Here is a 21,586-nt window from a genome sequence, read left to right as displayed (position 1 = left end):
AGAGTTTGGAGACACTGCAGCTCGTTTCATGCGCTGCGGCTGTGCATGTATGGTGACGCAAAGCTGAAGCAACCATACGCCGAATTGATCAGATTAGGAAAGGCAAGACACGTTCTGTGCTCTGGCTCAGTGGGTGCATACGGCGGCGCGATGGCGTATCCGCAGATGGGCAGCTTTGGGCAGCCGCCGGGCACCATCCCAGGACGGGAGGGGCCCCCCGGGCTGCCGTACGGCTGGGTGTGGGGGCTCGCGCCCCCCGGCGGTGGTGGCATGGTTCCCCCGCCGGGCCACCCCTCGCAGCTGCCACCCGGGGAATTCACCCCATCCGCAACACCGCCTGGTTAGCCCCGTTCTGGTCATCACAGTGCCTTATGATTGAAACTATAATGCTACTGTGTGCTTGACAACAAAGAGCTGACAGAAATGCGTTTGAAAAATTGATTTGCGAATGTGCTGGCCAGAATCTGGGCCGTCGGGCGAGCGCGGGGAGGCGCTGTCAGGGGCGAACCCCACGGGGGGGGGACCACACGCAGCTACGGAGGGGGGGCCATCAGAGAGGGGGAACCCCGGAGCTGCCCAGCCGCCCAAGACCGTACCCGACCCGCCAACCTGATTTCTTTTTCATCACCGCTCTGCTTTGCAGCGGGAGCCAAATTTAGTCGCACCTAGCCTCCATGCGAGGAGGGGCTTAAGAGAATCTGCCAGGGTAATTTTGTGATCAGCCAGTTTGTGGTAGAGGTTGCCCCCCTCTCTCAGGGGGCACAGGGGAGTTGGCTGCGTGCTCCAGCCAACCTCGTGCACTTTCTGCTGCATGCCCCGGTTTTACACCTCTGCCAGAGGGTTGTCACTAGGGGAAATAAGCCACGGGCACAGGAAAACCCAACCCCTCAACCCTATAGCTTAGCGTCCTGCAGGAAAAACTTGTAGCTACCAGATCAGTGGCTGCCTGCAAAAAATTGAAGGCAGGCTTGTTATCACAGCGTGTGCAGGGATAACCAAGGCCTCTCTTGGGACTGGTTGGTAAGAGCGTCTCTGTTGCTGGCAGGCATGTTGTTGCAGCGCGTTGGGGTTGTCCTGGAAAGCTTTGCGGGAATTGGGACGCTCTGTCGAATAGACATGTGGGTTAGAACAGAACAGATGAGGATGAGTCACGCAGTGTGGGCCTGTTTTGGGCGCTCACCCACGGGGCGGCAAGTATCCCTTAGTAAGAGTCTGGCTTGAATTCGCTCGTGCATCTTTACTAGTAGTGCATCTGCTGCATGCACTGTCCTAGATTCCCAAACAAGGCACAGTGGCCCTCAGTGGTCTTCTAGGCACAGGATAATTGGGGCTGGAAAGGGGACAGAATTACTGCAGGTGAGGAAAATTTTGAGGCTTTTCCCAAACGCCGGCCACGTTAGGCTGTGCGTGAGGGCTCGAAAAACATCAGACACACAAAGAAAGACATATCTTCAGCTGTACTACTGCTTTCAGCTGTACAATAAACCGCGTCCCTGGCCCAGCCCCGCATCTGTGTGCAGTCTGTTTTTCGCACCCCCCGCTTTCTTAGCTGCATGCTGTCGCCCTGAAGTGAGGATACGCGGCCTTGCATGATTTCGGTGACTTAGGCGCATTCGATGCCGCATATTTCCTTTTGCAAGGTCAGGCTATCATGCTTTCAATAGTGCCAGAGTTGGTGGTCGATGCATGCAGAGTGCCTATTTGGTGCATCCTCAAACTTTTGAGGCCCCAGGAATGAACTTGAATCGATCCGGTTTCAGCGGCAAATGTTTGCTCGCCAGCTGTATAGGACCCCCGCTGTAGAACTGAGCTGAAGGAGCACCGAAAGGGCCAATGAAGAAATATATTGTGTGCAAATGCGAGAGTGGAATGAGAAGATATTCTTATGGGCTGCGGCTGCGGATGCGGCCGAGCGCTTGGGTATTTGAGATTTGCTTAGAGCTGCAGTCTGAGAGGAAGATCATGGTGGCTGTCGACAATTGGATTGGAGTTGTGTCTATGTCATGAGCATCATTGTAGTGTAGTGGTGTGTTGGTCTGTGAGGGTCTGCTGTATATTTGCAAAGGCATGGGTGCAATGACTGCCGCTGAGAGCAATAACAGTATTGCATGGTTGAAAGGTGCAGTGTGCTTCCAGTTGTGGGGCTCCCAGCTGTGCTTGGTGCTTTGTTATGAAATTGTCATCTGAGAGCACCAAGAAAGGAGACTTAATGTCTGTTGAAACTGATACGTCATACCAGGATCTGGTTGCTGGATCCGGATTACCTGGGCATCATGTAAACCTGGGCATCATGTAAACTGCTTTGAAGGACTTGCAAGGTGCACCCCGGGAAAGCCGACAATTGGCGTGCATGCATGAGCATCACTGATCATCCAGCCCGAAGACTTACATGTGCTTGCATAAGGCATGCACTTATTTGGGACTGTCGCACTTTGGTCTGAAAAGTCTGTTGAGTTGAAATTCCAAGGCTCTTTTTGTCTCCCCCATTGCTGATGTCAGCAAACATGCAATAGAGGACATTCCCTGTTCCCTTGGATTTTGCATTGCACAGTGTGCAGTTTGTTTCAATACATATCATTGTTCTCGTCTGGTTCTGGTCCGTGAGTATGCAGATTGATGATTCACATGCGGGCCCAACTGCTGATGGAGTAGACCATGACAGTGGTGATGCTGCTTGCCAACGAGATGGAAGTGGAACATGTGGGCCCAATAATCCCAATGGAGGTTCTTTAGATGAAGAGGCTGAAGCTCTGGGGAGGTGAGTATTATCCAACGACTTCTCTGCTGTTGCATTGGCTACTGCATCTGATCTAGATGGCGATGCCTAAGAAGTCAGTATCTCGCAAAACTCGCGCAGCAACCGTTCAAAAGCCACCACAAGATAATTATCTTGGTTTTATAGATATGCTCAGCTCCTGAATATGTTTGCTCTTTTTCCCAGGATCCTTCATGCACTTCTGGAATATCGAGCTGATGCAGTATGGGAGATCAGGCGGTGGGAGCTCAATTTTGAACGCCTGTCTGCTCAACACAAGTGCGAGGCTTGCAATTTTCTGCTCTGCATTGCTAATCACTTGCCTTTTCCAGCAGTTTTGTGAAACATCCGTGCTTGCAATCCACGACCTTGTACAATTGCTTGCTGTATCCGTGATGCTGCAAAGCTCTTTTTATTCATGTTTTTGTACTCCTGCTCAGGCAGCTGCTGGCAAACCAGCCAGCAAAGTATGATGAGGCCCGCAGCTGCGTGGATGCAAATGACCGCTTCTTCAGGTCCATGATCAGGTGAATGCATGCCATTAGCATTGCAATTCGCCACACCCGCCACAACAGTTTGCCAAGACAATGCAGTATCACTAGCAGCTTGCAGACCCAGTCACACGCTGCAACAGTCAAGCTGCCTGCGCATGAATTCATGCAAGCATGTGACTGACTGCCCTTGGCAGCTTCTTGTGGAGGCCTCGTGCTGTCTCGCCCTGCCAGAATCACATAATTCTGATCCTATGTGGGCACTCCCCTGTATCACCTGATGTGAAAGTGCAATCCTCTTGGTCTTTGACAGAATCTATTCACGTCTGAGTAGGTGCATTGTGGAGGAAGCGTCGGATGGAGGCTGGCCAATCTGCAGAGCGCTGGGCTTCGCACAGCAAAGGCTGGCCGACAGAAAGCGGGTGTTGCCCGCCGACGCCGAGAAGTGCAGGTCAGCATCCTGGACATTGATCCTTCATATCTTTCTATAGGACGGAACATTAACCTGCGGAAAAAGTTGCACATCCTTAAGAGCCTCATGCTTTCCCATTTGCGAGCCTTACATGTTCCTCCTCTTAGACGATCTGTGACTCCTTCTGGACCTTTTTATCATGGTCAGAGAAAGAGAGGTGTCGTCAGAGGCTGAATTAAGAGATTGGGACGATGGCAGGGCACGACACTTAGTGATGTGTGCTCTTGACAATAAATAATCAAACAATCACGAGATCCCATTAGTAAAATTCACAGCTGCACGCATGCGCAGGTATGTGCTGAAGAATCTGGTGCGCGACTGGGGGTTGGAGGGGGCGGCCGAGCGAGCGCAGTCCTACGGCCGCGTCGTGGCAGAGCTGCGCAGCCGCTACCAGGTGAGCGCACATGCCGGCACATGCGGGCACATGCCGCACGTCTGTCCCTGTGAATGCCAAGCATCCTGCATTGTGCGCCTTTGATCGCCTGGGGTGATGCAGTAGCAGTGCATCGATTCGGTCGAAGAGGACTGTCCGTCATGCCATGAAAGGAATGAAAGCTTTTCACTTGCAGGATGCTGTAGGGCTCTCAAGGTGGCAGAGAAAGTTTGTAGTAAGTGTCTGTGGACACATGTGAATCCCATGTTTCAGTGTTCTCTCAGCACAACGAGTCTTAGATGTCCACGCGCTTGGGTCTGGCAAGCCCAAGGAGGGGTAGAAGTTTGGCAGCCTGTAGTCTGGAGGCGCACCTTGCCTCTTGACAGAAAAAGAGTGGGCAACAATGACACTTACCCCAGCCAAATGCATTGGCACATCAGGCACAAGTGCGCTGTGTGTGGGTTGTGGCAGTCCAGCATGGTTAAGTTCAACTGATCTAGCTTAGAGTTTTAGGGGGAATGCAATGGCAACTTCAGGGTTTATACATTACATGACCCTTTCAGAATATTATCTGCATGTGCTTGAACTTTAGTAGCAATGCTGCAACACATAAACAATCACGCAATCCGTTAGTCATCCATCATCATGAACTTTAACGTGGGGGGCGTGTGGCAGTAGGATAGGCTGGCGGAGGAGGGAACATCGCCACGCGTACTGGTGCCGGGCGCTGGGCTGGGCCGGCTGTGCCTGGACATTGCCAAAGCAGGCTTTCACACCCAGGCAGGCCACCCTGCCGATCCACCCAATTTTAAAATCATCTTCATCACTATCCCTACGAGGCGCATGCACTGCCTTCTATGTCTTGCAGTCACTCTCAGCTTAGTAATCAGAGGCAGCACATGCAGCCAGAGCTAACACTGATCACAGCAGCTTATGATTGCTTTGAGAGCACATATCGTAGATGGCTGGCCGGTTAAGGCAACCTTTCATATCCACCTAGATTGTTCTGGCTGCAAATAATATGCTGGCCATCAACCGTCAGCAAGTCTGCATGACCTAAATAGAACCCATACTGTTCATGCGAGATTGATACACTAGCCGACCATGGTCACTATTTCAACGACACTGACTCAGTGACATCAGCAAAGCGCTGGGTGACATCGGCGGTGATGACGCGTGCGCAGGGCAACGAGTTCTCGTACTTCATGCTGCTGACGTCATCGTTCATGCTTAACCACTGCGAGCGGCCGCAGCAGTGGACCATATTCCCCTGGGCGCTCGCCAGCTGCAACCAGCCCTCCGACGCCGCGCAGCTTAGGCCGGTGAGCCACTAATGCTGACTAAATCTTCAGTCAACAGCATATCATTGGGAAGACACCTAAACTCACAGAGCATGCATGAGCCCTGCCTTGTCAGCCAGTCAGGCACTCATTTCATGCTCCTGCACCTGAGCCGGAGATTTCCTATCTATTCTGCGCTATGCATGTAAGTGGGAGGTTCCGATCCAGACAGAAACATGGCGACTGGGAACGCCCCGATTAGACACGAGCATGCACAACCGCTGCATTGTCCACCCTCAATTGAGATCTTAGCACAAACGGATTGACTACATCTCAAGCTGGGATGCCGGCACAGTCGGAGTCTTTGCGCGGTGTGATTGGAAGTTTCACTCGAGCTTGGCAACACAGTAGGGCCTCTGTGCATGGCAATTTTATGAAAACCCCGGGCTGACCTCAATGCGCGCACCCTTGGGGCAGGCCAGCATCCCGGACGAGCTTCCGGCAGACGCGGCCGCGGCGGCTCCGCTGCAGCTCTCTATGGCGGCCGGGGATTTTGTGGAAGTGTACGGGAGCCCAGAGCAGGAGGGGCAGTTCGACTGCGTTGCCACGTGCTTCTTCATCGACACTGCGCACAATATCATCCGCTACTTGGAAGTCCTGCGGCACTGCCTCAAGGTGAGTGTGCGCGCCAAACTGCAACCAGGCACTTTAGCAAATGATCAACTAATAGTCTTGTAGTACCCCTTCAAGCGAGTGAATCCTGGGAAACTTTAAAGATGTAACTCAATGTTTGGGGTCCTCTTGGGGCCTGAGAAACTTTAGATGGAGACCAATCTGAGTGACAGAACGCAGAGCACCCTACTGTGCGTGGCAATCTGCTTTCGCCCTCGGCAATTTTGTCAAGGCCATTTGCACATCAGCGAGACGGCGGCATCACAACAAAATTTAGCTGCCTGCTGCAGGCAAAGACAGTTTCAGAGGCTGTACTGCACTGTCTGCTGATGCACAAAGAGCCACCTGTGCCAACCTTTCCACAGTACACTGCTCAACAGCTTCTGCCGTGCTTAGCCTCAACCCCTTCAACAGCAAGATATACAAGCCATGACATGCAGAAGACGTGTCCTTTTCAAAGCTTTCACAGCATTCCGCTCTGCTGCAGGATGGCGGGCTATGGGTAAATCTGGGTCCGTTGCAGTACCACTGGGCAGAGGCGCACACCTACTTGGAGCCCGGCATGGCCGACTCAATCGAGATCCCCCTGGAAGATGTGGAGCGAATTGCCGGTGAACTGGGATTCCGAATGCTGCGCCGCGAGATTGTTGTCGCCGGGTTCAACACCAACCTCAGGTGCGGGGCTGACTGGACATGTTTCAGAGGTGCATCGCCGCAAGTAAAAGCGAAAATTAGGCAGACCAGGGGCGGCGACTTGTGCCGTTGATTAACAGGCATGGCGCGATTGTAAGTTTCATGTGCCGGTGCATTTGTTTTCCCACTGGAAGGCAAGCCGGTCAGGCATGTTAGATTACTTTGAACTTGCTATTAAATGGAACAGGGCAATGTCAGCCTGCTTCATGTTCTAGGGGGTTCACAGCAGTCTGACATGCCTGGCTGCAACCGACATTGTCCAGGATCCTCAAACACCTTCCAACGCTACCAGCTGTGCATACAAAGCACTTCTATCAGAGATCTAGATCTGGAGTGTCCTGCGCAGGAGCATGCAGGTGTCCACGTACCGCTGTGCCTTCTGGACAATGCGGCTGGAAAAAGGCTGATCATGCCTTGTTTTTGGCTTTTCCCAAACTTGGTTTGAAAATAACACAGGTCACCTTCTGAGCTGTACATACGATGTCTGCAGAAAGTGGGTATGCGTGAGTGGTGCTCAGGTGATGGAAGGACAAGGCGTTGCATTTTTAATGGACCGCCTTTCAGAGATGCGGATCCCATAAGCAAGATCTCAACATTACAATTTGCAGGCAAAATGATCAAATGCGCTCAAGCAAAGGACACATTCAGGCACATGGGATGCATTGCAATCACGGGCAGATGCTCTATACTTCGCTATTGTTTTTAAGGCATCAGTATGTACATAGTGCCAGGGGCATAATCATCTATGTGAGCAAACAGATGCTCGAAATCAATTTCTGCTGGGCACTTCATCTGTTCACAAGCACCGAGCACATAGACCAAATGCACAAACCCCAGAAAAAGGGTGAGCGAACAGAGCTAATCCAGATTTGAACGATTTGCAAAAACACGCATATTGCCGGTAATGCGGCGGCGACCAATGCATGTGCAGATATCCTAATTAGGTTGCATTGTCTCGCAGCAATGCCTCACAAAGGCCACGGGTGTGATTTCCATTTAGTGCGTAATCATTCAAAATTCTCAGCAAATCCGAAGATCATATACATTGACTTCTTGGGCAACACAGGAAACCTCAAAATTCTCTCAAGCACTTCAAAGGCGCTGCCCTCAAGCACACTCAGCCACACTTTACTTCTGCAGACATTCATGAGATCATTTCACTGAATCTGCTCAATGCTGTTTGAGCCAGAGCTGGGAGCCTGTGATGCTGTTTTGCGCAGACATCATTGAGGTCATGTCATTGAAGCTGCTTGCTGCTGATTCAGCCTGCGCTGGGAGCCTGGGAGGCCGTTTTGCGCAGGGCAGCAGCAGCGTTGAAGGAGGTGATATAACTGAGCACACGGCCGCAGGGCAGCATCAGCACTTGCCCGGGTGTCACGCCCGTGCTGCTCAGCCCGTTGATTGCCTGCCACGTCACACATGGTCATCAATAGCAGGAGATGCACTGTTCATCTGCATCCGCAAGCAGAAGTTTCTGGCTTGAAATGGAGAGAACATGCCCTCACAAAGTCCCAGGAGTGCTTATAGAATCCATGGACCTGCTGTCACATTGAGGCATGGCAGGTCAAGCACCTTGAAGCTAAATTAGGACACCGCAAGAATGACAATCACCCATCCTCAGCAGTGTGTTCATGATATGATACCGCAAATATTGCGGCCAGGATTGCCAGGGAAGTCTCAGATCTGCTACAGCTGCATCTTCATGCATGCATGGTTGGTGAAGCCAATTATGGATGCAAGGAGCCCTCACCTCAGCTCAAGAGTGCATGCATCTTCATGCAAGCAATATTGGTGAAGATACGGTACTCGCAACTCATGCGCGACCATAAATTGTTTTTCCACTGCGTTTGGAATGCTGGCAGCATATACGGGCCTGCCCAGATGAACTTGGACTTCACCACAAAAGAACAGCAAAAGGAAAACCAAATCAAACACTCACCCGGATGATGGCAGGACCATTCTTGGGCTGCCCAAACTTGGCTGCTATGCTGTCGAGAGTGTCCCCCTGCAAGACAGTGTACGTGTCGCAGCAGGGGGGCGCAGAGTGCGCAGCTTCCATCATCTTCCGGCCGGCCAGCGCCTTGGATGCAGCGACGCCCGCCGCGAAGCTGGCAGGCAACGCCGTCGGAGACGCGGCCACCGGCTGCGGCCTGGGCGCCAGCTGTGCACCCGCCAGCAGCATTTAGTAAGCAATCAGAAGATAAGGCAGACACGAGGACAGAGCAAAGCGCCTTGGTCAGAACTCAGCAAGACGAGAGTTTAGGCATGAGGACAGAGACTTACGGCTTGTGCGCCAGATGTGTGAAACAACAGCCCTTACATACAGAAGAGCTCTGCCAATGGTCTTGCACGATCCGATTTGTATGACCCCTCTCTGTCTAAGAACTGTCAGTGAACCCATCTGCAGAAAAGCTGAAGAAAAGAGAATGCAGACATGAAGCTAGAGGTGAGCCCCAGTACAGGGAGAATCTCCCACGGGGGAAAGGCTCGGCCCACAGATGCAACAAGTGCGCATTGACAATGAAAGGACGGCCAAGAGATGTTCTTGTACACGTTGATACTGCCTTCCTTTCTTAATTCCTAGAGTGTACAGCCATTTGTTGGGATGGACTGCGCAGTGAGCTGCGCACTCCTCTATATGCACTGCAAGCTGGCTCAATACAATATCATGCCAGACGTGCCCAAATCCAGGGTTTTCATTGGACGGTCTGAGATCAAGGGAGAGCAAAGTCCGTCTGTGCCAGCACAGGCGCCCACCACTGCAGAGTTCTGGAGGGTGGTCACATCGGTGCCAGGTGGCAGCGCGCTCAGGAGCCGGCCGCCGGTCAGAGCGGCGTTGAGTGCTTTGGTCGGGTCGGCCAGGGCCGTTCCCTGAACCTGGTTGAAGGATGAGTCTGCTGCTGCCACGTTGCCGTCCTGCAGATCGTCCAGACTGGCAGAATCCACCTGCGCGATTACTCATATTAGTGTGCAGTCTTGACGCATGTGAGGCGGTGGGTGAAGTGACATCTGGAACTTGGCAAGGGGCTGCGTGTCACACGCAGCGTGTGCAGGCTTGCTACAACATGCAGCCCTCTTGAAGGCGCAGTGCTAAGAGAAGGCACTTCATGCAGCGCACCACGTTTATCTCAGGAACTGAAGTACTCGGAAAAGTGCATTCACGGATTACCAAGTGCTGCCAGCGATTCTTTTCTTTTGCATGGCTGTGAAAGACCAGACCTTGTGGATTACAGCGTGGAAAGACCAGCCTGACGTTAGCTCTCTGATTCGGCTTGCTTGCCGGGATTGTGTACATTCCTTTAGAAGCGCAGGGGATAAGGATCAGACAGATGTGACCCCAGGCAATGAGTCACGCAGACACCACTCAGAATACCCTTTGTTTTTATTAAGGAATTGGCCAGTAATGCCCTTTTGGCTATTTATTCAGCCCCGCAGGGACAATGATTAGCCAGAAAACGACTAATTTGGCTAATCGCCAACATTCCCAATACCTCACTACATCCCCTAAGGAAGGTGGCACAATGGTCAGACCGACCATTTTATCACAGGCGAGTCATGGCTGCCCAAGGCAGCCCCGATAATTCTGAAAGAGCCACGAAATATTCCTAAATATCTCCAAATAGCCTCAATTGGCTGAATGTAGCCCCTGAGAGAGAGAGAAACATTACATCATGCCAGCCAACAAGGCTGATTAGATGTTCACTGTATCTAGATCAGTGTTTACGCGTCCTAATGAGAGTCTGATAAATTGAGCCACCTGTACAAGATCATCTTGCCACATGAACTGACGCATAGTGGTAATACTGGGCCTGATCAGGACACTCACGCTACCCACCTGTGCAGTTGAGAGAGCGATGGCACCAAGTTCGCCAATCTCTGCGAGTTCAGTCCCTTCCGGCAAATCACCCACTTCCGGCAGAATCTGATCTGGAGCGCCTTCTTGCACATGCAGCGCGTAGCCGAATGCCGCCGTACCGAGCGCCACCTGCGATTTTCCACATTTGATTTCGAATCTTTATTTTCAATGTAAATTCAAGTCTGCATGTTTTCAATTTGAATTCAAGTCTGCATGGTTAAGACTTAGATTCAAATCTGTAGTCCGCCCAGTGCCCTGTGGTGCTGACAATGTGCCTCCAGGTGACGAGGCCTGCCCAAAATCAAATTCGAAAAGCAGACACCGGATGGTGAGAGCTCATGTCAACAGGAAACCACGGATCGATGCACATGAGAGACTCAATTATGTCTTGGTTGCCATTCATTGTTCACATGTGGACCACGTCTGATTGAAATGCTGCTCATGACTGGCAAGATGGGAATTGGATGCGCTGAGGCATGCATGAAGAGTCATGGCCAGTTACATCTAGTGACTCACCACAGGGACGAGAGGCGCGACAACTGATGCAAAGTCTTCCCAAAAGCTATCTGCATGCAGCAATAGTGCCTCAGTATATGTGCTATTTGGCTGAACAGGACATTGTGAAACATAGCCGTGCCAATTAGCATGGCATGTACGGGAAGGGCCCATTCTGACAACACTACATGCTGTTCCTGCCAGAGGCAGGGTGCGTCTGCAGACAAACTGAAGATACAACCTGCCACAAAACCTTCCCCTTGGCGAACTCGCTAGATTCAAGCAAGACCCAATTAAACGTGGGCACGGTGCTCAGTATTTATACCGCCCCCCGCCAGCCGGGGCCAATACATTCCTCAAGACATGCGCTTTCTGGCCGAACAGGACAGGGTGAAACAGGGCTGTGGCGCTTAGCATGGCGTCTACACATTCATGGGAAGAGCTCTTTCTGACAACCCCGCATGCTCTTCCTGCCAGAGGCAAGGTGCGTCTGCAGACAAGCTGCAGTTATGGGCTGCCACATAATCCGCCCCTTGATGGACTTGCCGGAGTCAAGCCAGAGCCAATCAACGGCGGGCACATGGTCTGTATTTGAACCAACTATATTTCCATCCGGGGCAAATGTTCTGACACTCTACTCTTCTTACACAAAAATATATTGGATAAGCAGTTCAAAGGGGACTCTTCATTCCAGAGGGGAGCTCCTGCGCTGTCAACGTGAGCTGTATGGGTTGCAGGGAGTGTCACCGGACGCACGGCGGTTGCTGTTGGGTTGCCTGCCATAATGGGCGCATCTGCACAGTTTTCAGAAGTGTTCAAAAATACCCATGAGCTTCTCAGCACCGGATTTGAGTATGCAGCTGATCAGCCAGACCTCCCCACTTCCTTCACAAGGATGTGGTGGCGTGGAAAGCAATGTGCATGAATTTAAGTGCTTGCATGCTTTGTTTCGCATGCGCACATGCGGCTCACGATGATGTTAACGGCAGGATAGGCACATGCAAGCTGTACACTTGAGGCATTCTTGAATGATGCATTGCTTCTTGTCCTAAAGAGAGTGGAAGGTGGCCCCTTGGACTCACTGAGAAGGGTGCCTCCGTGTGCCGGGATGAGGCAGGCTGCAGACGGCCCCGTCAGAGCAGCGCTGATGGCATTTGCAGTCGCCGGTGCCTGGGCCTTCAGCTGTTGCGCTGCTGTGGCAAGACTTGGAGCAGGAGCCCCTGCAACGAGGCTCGTATCAAATGGCACGGTTTCCTGTCTCGCTCCCGATGGTCACTGATGCGTGTTGCTTGCACAAGTAAGGCATAGACAGCGGCAAGGGAACAATCAGTGGGTATGGATTGAGTTTCGCTCGAGAGTTTGCAGCGGTGATCTGACCGTTCTGGCAGACGGCAGGGCTCGCAAGCAGGGCGATGAACGCAGCAACCGTGCACGCCCGCATGTTGCACATGAGATCGATCACACAAATCGTGGAAACCGACCTTGCCGTGCTTTCTTGCCCGTTTAGAGTCCTTGTTATCAGCTGTGCTCAATGTCGACTCGGCAGATATGGAAATCATAAAACCTTGGACTTTTTCACGTGCCGGGATATTCCTCCCTCCAGACATGCAGAGTGCATGCTGTCATTAGATTTTGATACCATGACGCCCATCTTCTGCTCACAGCAAGCAAGCAGCTGCTCACTTTTGCTGCATTCACCTGCTGCTGAAGACTACATTTGCACATGTGGGATAGACAATGTAAGTGCGTGTAGGAAAGGCTTTCAGAAACCAATGTGATCAAAACCAAAGCTCCTCTTGTGGTGCAATTTGGATCATGATGGTCCGTCCTGCTCATTGGCATAAGTTTGCATGGGGCATCTCATTTGGCTTGCAAAAGGGAACTGATTTTGACTGGTCAGAGAGTCACCGCCCGGCATATTTGCAGGCAAGGACCAAAACATGCAGGGTGTAAAGATGCCAATGAAAATGCCTTGAAGCTGTTACACAGATACAAGACCAGACTTTACACAGAGTCCAGCATACCAATTTCCCAGTGCAGATAATGCTCAACCCAGTTTCCTCCCCCCCCTGAAGGACATTTCCAGTACAAGTGGTGTGCAATCCAGAGAGCTGTACTGATCAGAATTTCATGAAGTCAAATTCATGGTGCATGACTCCATTCATTACCAGCACTGTCACATTTAATGGGCTGATTTTGTGAGACCATCTGGCACCACATATGTGCAGAGACAACTTCATGTTCAGGTCGCAAAAGCAGTGCAGGGACCATAAAATCCTCAAACACGATTTGGCCAGGTCCTTTCCAGTGCAAGACCTCATGCCAATTTTCAACTCCTTTTCGAAAACAGGTCACAGTCCAATCTTCCTGCTGCAGAGCATCTCCAGCAGAGCTAGTACCAAACAATCCTGACCCTCCACTGCAATTCAGAACAGAATACAATGAAGGCAACGCCTGTCAGTGGCACAAGTGCTAAGTCAACCTGGCAGCAACTGGGCGTCTATCGCATGAAACACTGCCTGTCATGTACAAATTCCTGCAAGCAAACCTGCTAAGCACCCATCTAGTAATGCAAGCTTCAGCTTTGCAAATTCCTGGCGTATCAACTACGCTACCAAAAGAGGCTCCCAAGATACAGTCTTCCTTGCAAGCAGTGAGACAGCAAGCACCGAAACAATAGCCAGACTGCAGCAGAGTTGATCGGGTGTACAAGACCTTGCCTCTCCTCTCTGCTCTCTCCCAGCTGAGAAGAGAGTTTGCAACATGGCGCAATGCAGGCTCGATTCTCAGAGCAGCACTGCAGCTCTGCCCAGCATGGAGGCCTTACCACCCTCTCCGGCAGCAATTCTCATCACTACTGCATGCAGAGTAAGTGCCACTCGCACGCATGCCAGTGACAGCTGCGGCAATGACTAACCCGCAGTCACCTCGCATCAAGAGGGAGAGGAGGAGAGAGTCCCTTCTGCTGGATTGTCTGTGCATGTTCTGCAGCACTGATGAACTCCCTCGACTTTGCCACACCTTGCTCCCATGTGCTCGCAGGTGCTCCCATTGTTGCTGCACGCAGAGTAAGTGCCACTCGCACGCATGCCAGTGATACTCATGCCGATGACTTACCCGTAGTCACCTCACATGGGCATTGGCGCCATGTCTGGCGCGGCGGCCGGCGCGGCAGCGTCCTCCTCAGGCGCTGCGAATGTGGCAATGAACGCCAGGATGCTGAAGAAGGCCCCTGCATGCAGAAGTAAACCACCGTCTGCTCAGCAATGGTTCCAAAGACTTGGGGGCCAAAGGAGGGCCCCTGTGCTGACTCTGTTCACTTGGATCTACAGTGAAAAAACCAGTCCGAATATGGGTTTCTCACAGCACGCAATTGAGCCCACTTTCCTGCTGCAGCCCGCTGACGTCCTCGTTGCATCTTGATTGCAGGGGTCTCCGGATACGCGCACAGCTACATATGGAATTGATGTGAAGCTCAATATCACCAACACCCTCCTCACCCCAGTAACAGGCTCCTCTCGTCAAGCTATTTGGCCCTTGCTGCCAGAACAGCAGGTGGGTACAAGGAGTCTTGAAATCCCCGGGAAGAAGGGTGTCAGGGGTGAGCGCACCGAGCAGCACGACAATATAGGCAGCACGATCTGCACGGCCCACTCGTAGGCGGAGAAAGCCCCAGAAAGCTAACACTATTTATGATAACCCTACATCATATATACATCACAAACCCTCCTTGAAACCCTACACCAGGGGTGAGCGCACCGAGCAGCACGACCAGGATAGGCAGCACAATCTGGACGGCCCATTCGTAGGCAGAGAACGCCCCAGCACGGCCGCGGTAGGTGAATGGGTCCCCCACGCCCTCGTGTGCACAGACAACGCCGTTGCTCTCCGCCTTGCCATAGCCCGACTTCTCCACGTCCATCGCGCTCTCTGCGATACAAGTATGTTTTTGTTAGTAATTAGGGGCTACTATCCCAAACGCTAAGGATCTTTAATATGAAACCCTGAAGATCTTTCTTGCCTGGATCTCCCCATCCATTGTGCACTCTGCAGCGGCATCATGTGAAATACAAACTCAAATTCAGATTCTACCTATTCTGTTCCTGTTGTTCCTGTTGTTCAGGGCTGGAAGTGGTGTCTTTTGGTGCCTGCACTGGAGAATTGCAGGGGCCAAAGCAGGCCCTGAGTGCATCAAGGCAAAGTGACCAAACAGTTGTGTTTTGTGTTGGGCCTACCAATGGATGCCCTTTATCAGCGTCACTCAGCTGCCTAGCTGCGGCAACCCAAGCAGACTTGGCAGGAACGTAGGGGGAGACATGGATAGACCAAAGACCGTGCAGATATCAGAAATTGCTTCAAGCCTTTGCTGGAACCCTCCGGTACCCTTTGACCCAAAACGCTACTGTGGCCGTGAAATCATGCGACCAGCTTGCGCTCCACCATTTGAAATCAAATTCAAATGCAAGGTGGCAGCTCGGTGACTCACCGACAATGGCGCCTTCTGGAGCCTTCTTTCCGTGGTGCGATGTTTCTGCGTCTGGCATGCGGCCGTTCAGGCTTGAGTCCCAGCCGCGGCCCTCCTTGATAGCAATCTGGCAGTGCGCCCTGTGCAGCCACCAGAACATGGTAAATAGACCTTTGGCACATGCTCATTGAAGTTCTAGCATCGGGACGCATTTCCGGCAAACAAAGACAGGCGCTAATCAAGTCGGCAGTGGCTGACATGTTCGGCTGGGAGCGGTTATGAACAGCACACACTCAGGGCATCTTGTAAAGCAATAGCACGACATCATGACTTAATTTCACTATCATAATTCGTTTAGAACGAATACTAGTATACGTCTGGACTGTCCAAAATTGAACCTGTCTGTTAGGGTGTTGCTTTCATGCCTTGCAGCATTCAAGATTGATATGGAGCGCACCAGCCGCAGTAAAGCATGAGGTGGTTGACGATGGGGATGAGGTAGCAGGAGAGGAGCACTCCAGAGGCGCCCGTGACAACCACGATATTGGCTGACTGGCCCGGGGCGGCCAGTGCGATGCCGAGACAGATGGCCAGGATTGTGAAGATGATGATGAACCGGCGCATCGGCCCGTAACCCCACTGCTTGCCCGGGAACCAGCCCTGGAAAAACCAACCAGGAACGCCGTCAGCCTGCTGTTGCAACTTTGAATTCAATTTAATGAAATCCGGGCCAGTGAAACGTGGACATTAACGCGGAACCACCAATGTTGTTATGACTACTAATACACGCTGTTCCTGAGAGGAGGCACGGTGCGCGTGCAGAGGAGCTGCAGGTAATGGCTGCCAAAATTCTACCCCTTGTTGGACTCCCGACTGCATTTCCCAGAAGACAGGTGCACTACCCACCCCCTGGATTGTGGCGAGAATGCTTGGGAACAGCACATGCAAAGTCTGGAAGACTCATACTTTGGTGCAGTTGAGTGATGTGCAATTTCGTGAGAACAAGCAAGAAAAGAATAGAAAGGACTTTGCACAAGGTCGATGTACGTTTCAAATGTCCAGGATATCATTCAGGCACATTTGTTGGTGGCTGGAGCACGATAACAAGGCACATGGCTTTATTGGAGTCTAGATTTAAAATCGTTGCTGCAAACGTTATTTCTGCAAGGCTCAACGGAGATCTGGAAATGAAGCGCACCCTGAACACGTGGGCAACGGGGTAGACGAGGGGCGGGTTAGTCAGCGCCAGGTACACTGCATCACACATGCCACGTCACAACCTTGTCAGAGCTGAACACCCGGCATGGCAGCAAGTACTGCTGTAACCCCTCCAATCCTTGAACACAAAAAGGAAACAAGCACGTGCAGGAGTCAGATTGCAGATGGCTCAGGGGAAACATGGACGCCATGTCTGCCCTCACCGGCAAGTAACACTGCAGTCTCAATAGAATAGTCTCCTCACCTCCAAGCAGGATGTTGAGAATGCCCTGGTAGTGTGCGGGGCCCCACTCGTTGACCAACAGGTTCCCATCAGTCGCCAGACCCCACCGCGCAGCGCCAAAGAAGCCCATCACAAAGTAGATGATGAAGCAGATCACTGCACGCGCACAGTTGTTGTTGTTGTTGATAAATTTGTTCTTTTAATGGACAGTTGTTGTCAACAAGCAGTGTCTGAGCATCAGGTGCCACCAGTAAATAGTCGCAGTTGTGCTCACAGTTTCTGAGTAATCGGGTACCCCATTTCTGAGCTAGATGAGCTGTCTTGCAAGCACCGCCAGTCACAGCAGATCAGCCGAATCTCACATCGAATGATGAAAGCCGCCACACAAAGCAACGAGAACTCTTTTTGCTAACACACAAAATGTTGACAGTGATGCGCCTTAATTGTTGGTGAGTTCCAGTACTAATGTGTTAAGCTGTAACTATTTGCTCATCATAGTTGTCATTAATAGCCATAAAGCTGCCAAGATGACCTCGACCCGACACTGGGACACGCCCGCAAAATGGGGGGTTTTAGGATTTTTTCAGGGTGACCTTACTGCCATGTACAAAACCCTAAGCCGCTCTTCCAAAAGGCAGATGAAGGAAAGTTAGGAGCGCACCGCCTACAACGAGGCGCATGGACCAGGAGAGGACGCGGTAGCCGGCTTTGCCCGGCGGCATCTCACGCAGCATGGGCATCGCGATGGGCTGGATGTAGAAAGCAAACGCGATCGTGCTCACCGTCGCAGCGAACGAATCTGCGCCACATCAGCAGGCCACGTCAGCCTTGGGTGACATCAGTGCCAAGTCAGCATGCCATGTCAGCTTTGGATGACATCAGCGCCGCATCAGCACGCCATGTCAGCATTGGGTGACATCGGCACCAGGTCAGCTTCTAGGGTGGAATGCCGCCTCGGCTTCAGAGCCCAAGCAGCTCTTCCAGTGACAAATTGTTGCAAATGAGACACTGCTTCCCAGATAAAAACATCCTAGGATCCTGCTCCCTGCATTTCTTGCAGTATGCCGGACTTATCATGCAGTGCAGGTGACACGCAGTCTTCAGAAGAAATCAGCCTGTATTCTTCTTTCTCAATTTCTGATTACCAAGCACAGCACAAATTGATCCGGCGCTGGCATTAAACAATGATATCGAGTACGGTAATGGTATTGAGTGATGATATTGAAAAACTCTCACAAGAGGGGTAGGGAGAGGCGCACAGATGTCAGTGAAGCCCACGACCGAGAACTCTCCATTGCCGATGGCGGGAAGGCCGGCCTTGAAGGATTCCACCACCATCGTGAACAGCAGCATCAGCACAAACAGGAACCCAGCTATGGATAGGTACTCCAGCTGTAAACACACACAAGAATTCATGTTAGTATTACAATTCTGCTCATCAGCTTTTCGGCATACCCCCAGGATTGTCGTGATTACATCCTCCTCACTGCATGCCAACCATCAAGTATTACCCGTGCCTCTGAGCTTTCTAAATCCAGGAATTTAGCGCCCATGGCAGGTCTTAGACACTCTCAGCAACAGCAGCAGACAATGCACAGCAGTTCAAAACACAGCCAGCAGAGAAGTCAAACCCATTGCACCATGCCCCAGTTCATGGCTGCCATAATCTCACACCTTGCCGGACTCACCAAGGCCTATCAATCGTGGGCACGGTGATCAGTATGTGGTACCGCTTCCTTTACAATCCTCTTAATGTTCAGGGGGCTCCGCTGCAGGAAATGACTCACCTGAGTCATGAGTTCCACCATGCAGGCAGGGAAGATGAAGATTGTGGTGAACACCATGAGAACCGAGCCCTGCCGATAGTTCAGCCATTCCGGCACCGAGTCACTGTAGAGCTCTGCCGCGCTCAGGAAGATCTGGCCGCACTGCACGATGCCCCCGATGATGCTCCCCAGAAACAGGATCACAATGCAGATCTCCACGAAGAGCTGCACGCACATATAGGGGTGGGACTTAGCAAGCGGTTGCATCGGTAGGATGATGCGCTTGCATCGTAAGATGGCTGAGACGTGCAAAAGGATCCTTCTAATGGCAACGGAGCCACAGAAAAACGTGTGCATTGCACTTGTCTGAGCAAATTCTCACTCGCATGCAATCTGCATGGATGTGGCTGGTAGTGCCTTTGCTACAGCTGCCACACCACCGGGCAGAACAAAAGGAATTGTAAGCACACGTTGCTTTGGGGTGAGACCTAGCCACAAGGATCTGGTATTTTTATGAATGATGCAGTACATGTTGGCATCCTTGGATAGTCCTTGTCTTATGGTCAGACAAAACGGGCTTCAGCATGCCAGGTAATCTCACCATTCTGGCAGTCAGTATTTTTGACAGCAATCCTGATTGACTGCTTGCTGGGTAAACCAACTATGCATCTAGGATCAGCAAAGTGGCCACTGCTTGTATCTGGCCAGTCCAAGAATGGGTAGGACATGCGGCAGCCCTGACCTGCAGCTTGCCTGCAGGCGCACCTTGCCTCCCGAGCAGCATGCTATAAAACAATAAAAACAATCAAAAAGGGAAGTAGCGCCCACCTTGTACCAGATGCCTCCAACAGCCAGCGACAGGGTCTCATAGTCGTGCATGCCAGTGGCGGTGGCCTGAGACATGAGCAGCTCGACTGTGTAGATGGTCGCAGCCGCCACCACGATCATGGCAATGAGGGCCGCGATAATACCCGTGGACTCAAAAGCCAGGGGGATGGGGAACAGGGCGCTGCGCAGAAACAGAGACAGGCCATATTAATAGCAGCACCGGATGATTTGGGTGGGTAGATCTGGTAAACCTGATGTTTCCCTGAATGCAGTGCCGCGCAGCAATGCTGCCCTCTATTGACCCAGGGGTTCCAATTGGATCGTGTAGTTTCAAGACTGGCCATTGTTCATATGCTGTGTGCTTTGCAGGTGTACACATTGTCAGGCATGATCTCGAAATGATGCCCCGTAACTTCAAAAGAACGTCACGAAAGGATTATGCTTGGTTTCGATAAGGAGCAAAGCAGATATGCAAGGGGTCCAGGGACGAGGAAGACATGGTGTTGACGGGGGCTCAAGGGACCCTTACCTGCCCATGACGCCTAGCGTGAGAACCGGCACCTGCAAATGGTGCAGTGGATCTTACAAACTGCATGGTAATTGATCGATCAAGACTTGACACCGAAGCATCCAGATAGGGCCGAACCCATTGTTGAACAGCGAGAGTGTTCGGATCGACAGAGACAGTGCACGCTTGATCGGGGCGCACAGTAGCAAGGAACATCCGCCTGTCCGTTTTAGCCCTCCACATGAGGCCAAAGCTCGTGAAGAATCCCATTGCTAGAGACGTATACGTCTAGTCGAGAGTTAGGGTCGGAATTCTTGCGCTCGCTTCGACCCTGTACACGCGCTGCTCAACAGATCTGAGCCATCGATGGCGGAGCGCTGTATTCTGTATGTTCTTGTGAGGCAGTGCGTGCGCAGCAAAAGTGATCGATCTAGGGCTTGGGTCTGACGACGCACATGGCCTGACGTGGGCCTTACTCATATTCATAATCTCGCTGATGTGTCAAATCCATATCTTTCAGGCACTCCAGTCTCGATTGTAAAGCGAACTTTGAGGTGTGAAACGATCAAAATCTTTGAGAATTTGTTGCAAAGGTTGTCTAGATGAGGTCAGTGAGACGCATCACATTGATCGCTGCCTTCGAACCAAAGTGTGCCTCATCGAAATGTATTCCTGCAAATCAACAGCGCAGAAAGCTTGAGATATAATTTTGAGCAAAAAATACCGAAGTTCGTCGATCTGTAGTATTTTCTTCGCCATCACAGTATACAGATGGCAAGCTTCTCTTTCCAGCAACACAGCTGCTTGCAAGCTCCTGAGTCGAGGAGAAGGTGTCTCGCGTTCACGAGGTGTCCACCTCAGTACAGCCACACTTACGTGAGAATGCGCAGACGCAAAGGATTAAGAGTGGTAACCTGCGGTACTCCTCTCCTTGCTTTCAAGCTGCAGCAGATTTGCAAGTGATTGAAGCAACTGGAACGCAGCTGACTCTCTGGATACTCAAATCCGTATTGACATATGCAGGAAGCTCTACTGGATCAAGCCCCTGCATGGACGCTGGACCAGATTGCAGGGCTCGCCTTTGGGGTGAGCAGATGCACATCCTGCCTCAGCAAGAAATGCAGATTCTTCATCTCATCTTTCGGTCACCTGCTGGATGAGGACTTACTATGCTATTTTGTTTGCCAGGGCATCTTGCTAGCCAGTGTTCTGCTTGGGTCAAAAATAGACCAGTTTATTGCTCGGAGCCAACGGCGAGACTTGGGGCTATGTGAACAGTGTGGAGGCTTGAATGACCCAAAAACATGCCAAGAAAACCGGTGTCCAGCCCAAACTGCTATCCTGGAACGCGATAATTAGAGCAGTCTTGAATGGAAAATCAAATTTAGTCAAAATGTGCCGAGCTGATCAGTACAAAAATTTAAAGGAGCCAGGTGATGGGGACACTGGCAGGGTCCGATGTGGTATGGCCTTGGTTGAAATGGGACAAAT

At 51.6% G+C, this 21,586-nt stretch overlaps 4 protein-coding genes across 4 annotated transcripts; 2 read left to right on the top strand and 2 right to left on the bottom strand.

The window, feature by feature from the left end:
• Nucleotides 1-4,001: 4,001 nt before the first annotated feature.
• On the top strand, nt 4,002-7,143 carry COCSUDRAFT_37740 (N2227-like protein; the record flags this gene model as incomplete). Its single annotated transcript, XM_005644882.1, has 6 exons — nt 4,002-4,112; nt 4,770-4,871; nt 5,276-5,413; nt 5,903-6,046; nt 6,531-6,718; nt 7,083-7,143. The coding sequence occupies 6 exons, from the start codon at nt 4,002-4,004 to the stop codon at nt 7,141-7,143; spliced, it is 744 nt and encodes a 247-aa protein (XP_005644939.1).
• An 854-nt stretch (nt 7,144-7,997) lies between these two features.
• COCSUDRAFT_57542 (hypothetical protein) lies at nt 7,998-12,528 on the bottom strand (the record flags this gene model as incomplete). Its single annotated transcript, XM_005644881.1, has 7 exons — nt 7,998-8,141; nt 8,676-8,897; nt 9,494-9,682; nt 10,572-10,721; nt 11,835-11,881; nt 12,170-12,307; nt 12,465-12,528. 7 exons carry the CDS (start codon nt 12,526-12,528, stop codon nt 7,998-8,000), a joined length of 954 nt encoding a protein of 317 aa, XP_005644938.1.
• Nucleotides 12,529-13,075: 547 nt separating this feature from the next.
• Nucleotides 13,076-13,779, top strand: COCSUDRAFT_33963 (hypothetical protein). Its single transcript, XM_005644880.1, has one exon. It carries the CDS (start codon nt 13,612-13,614, stop codon nt 13,765-13,767), a length of 156 nt encoding a protein of 51 aa, XP_005644937.1. The 5' UTR covers nt 13,076-13,611; the 3' UTR covers nt 13,768-13,779.
• A 436-nt stretch (nt 13,780-14,215) lies between these two features.
• Nucleotides 14,216-20,365, bottom strand: COCSUDRAFT_67343 (hypothetical protein; the record flags this gene model as incomplete). Its single annotated transcript, XM_005644879.1, has 11 exons — nt 14,216-14,319; nt 14,847-15,017; nt 15,574-15,692; nt 16,010-16,212; nt 16,751-16,806; nt 17,015-17,149; nt 17,655-17,792; nt 18,253-18,385; nt 18,781-18,984; nt 19,588-19,768; nt 20,280-20,365. 11 exons carry the CDS (start codon nt 20,363-20,365, stop codon nt 14,216-14,218), a joined length of 1,530 nt encoding a protein of 509 aa, XP_005644936.1.
• Nucleotides 20,366-21,586: the final 1,221 nt, after the last annotated feature.

Source organism: Coccomyxa subellipsoidea (assembly GCF_000258705.1).
Source record: "Coccomyxa subellipsoidea C-169, whole genome shotgun sequence".
NCBI lineage: Eukaryota > Viridiplantae > Chlorophyta > Trebouxiophyceae > Coccomyxaceae > Coccomyxa > Coccomyxa subellipsoidea.
Note: the sequence above shows the minus strand (reverse complement) of the source record. Positions and strands in the feature narration are given on the sequence as shown.